This window comes from Merops nubicus, unplaced genomic scaffold (assembly GCF_000691845.1).
Source record: "Merops nubicus isolate BGI_N331 unplaced genomic scaffold, ASM69184v1 scaffold18703, whole genome shotgun sequence".
NCBI classification, from domain to species: Eukaryota; Metazoa; Chordata; class Aves; order Coraciiformes; family Meropidae; genus Merops; species Merops nubicus.
This window is the reverse complement of record NW_008599799.1, coordinates 17,247-18,486: the sequence shown is the minus strand read 5'-3', so window position 1 is coordinate 18,486 and position 1,240 is coordinate 17,247. Positions and strand designations below refer to the sequence as shown.

General features: G+C 42.6%; 1 protein-coding gene across 2 annotated transcripts in view; it reads left to right on the top strand.

The window, feature by feature from the left end:
• Positions 1–1,240, top strand: part of VWA9 (von Willebrand factor A domain containing 9) — a 10,012-nt gene that overhangs the window by 2,938 nt on the left and 5,834 nt on the right. For both annotated transcript variants that reach the window (XM_008937523.1, XM_008937524.1), the window contains exon 3: positions 120–275. In XM_008937523.1, the coding sequence (XP_008935771.1) occupies positions 120–275 (156 nt within the window). The remainder of the gene's footprint in view (positions 1–119; positions 276–1,240) is intronic.

Sequence of the window (1,240 nt, the reverse complement as noted above, 5' to 3'; positions counted from 1 at the left end):
GAGCATGGCACGGGACGAGAGGTTCGCCGGAGGTCCCTGCCAGCCTCACGACGCTGGGGGTGTGTGAGTGGGTTGGTGGGGAGTGGGCAGTGGAAGGCTGACGTGCCCTTTTCCCCCAGGTGGTGCTGGTGACGGACGGGTGCCTGGGCATCGGCCGGGGCTCCCTGCGGCACTCCCTGGCCACCCAGGGCCAGCGCGGCGAGAGCGGCCGCTTCCCGCTGCCCTTCCCCTTCCCCTCCAAGCTCTACGTCATGTGCATGGCCAACCTGGAAGAGGTGATGTCTTTAACACCTACCTTCTGCTTTCTTGCCTTGGATAATTACTGTCCTTCTCTGAACTGACGAGCAGGTCAGCACAAAACATGCCGTGATGTTCTTGTGCTTAGCTTGAAAGTGCAGTTGGCGTTCCAGTGCTTAGTTATTTGGGGAAATGTAACTGTAGTGGTATTTTTTAAAGTTTATTATTGCACTGTTACTATCTACTGCTGTTGCATTAACATCATGATCCTTAGAAATCCTCTCACTTTCTCCCTGGGGGATATTATACAATTCTTATTTCTCTGTTTATGTTATTACCTTTACTGCATTAATTACATTGAACGCTTTTGGGACCTTCTCTGAATCTACAATTAAATTCTTGAACAAATTACCTCTATTTCAAAGATGCTCAATGCTTAAAACAACAAAAGTTTTATGTAGAGACGTGAATAAGCAAACTTCTAAAGTCTCCAAGCCATTGTTCAAACCAATTTCCCTTAGTTTTGAAGGAAAGGTGACCCTTTTCTTTCTCTTGAGGCACCTCAGAAATTCTCAATACCAGCTTTAAAAATCTTCACCATAGTTAGAATTCTGTTGAATAAAAAATGTTTCAAAAGAAGCCTGTATAGACTGAAGCTCCACAGGTGAGGTTTTATTAATAGCATTGCTTTTGACTTGACGTGACTATTCTTCTGTCTATCACAGAAGAATTTTCTACTTAGGCATGCAAAAAATATTTCAGCTTCAAGGTCTCTAACAAGGATGATCGTGCTGATTAAACTGATGGATTGAAGCATTATTTACACATGAGAATAACTGGGAAAATGCTTAAAATAAATTTTCTGTTACTGATAAGTTAGGATGCTTTCACAAGCATTTTCTAAGAAGTTCTCAAAAAGAATTATGTCTGCCTTCCCTCCTAAAAATTTTATTATCCTGAAAGGTCTGGAAACGTAGCATCACCAATAAAATATTACACTAGT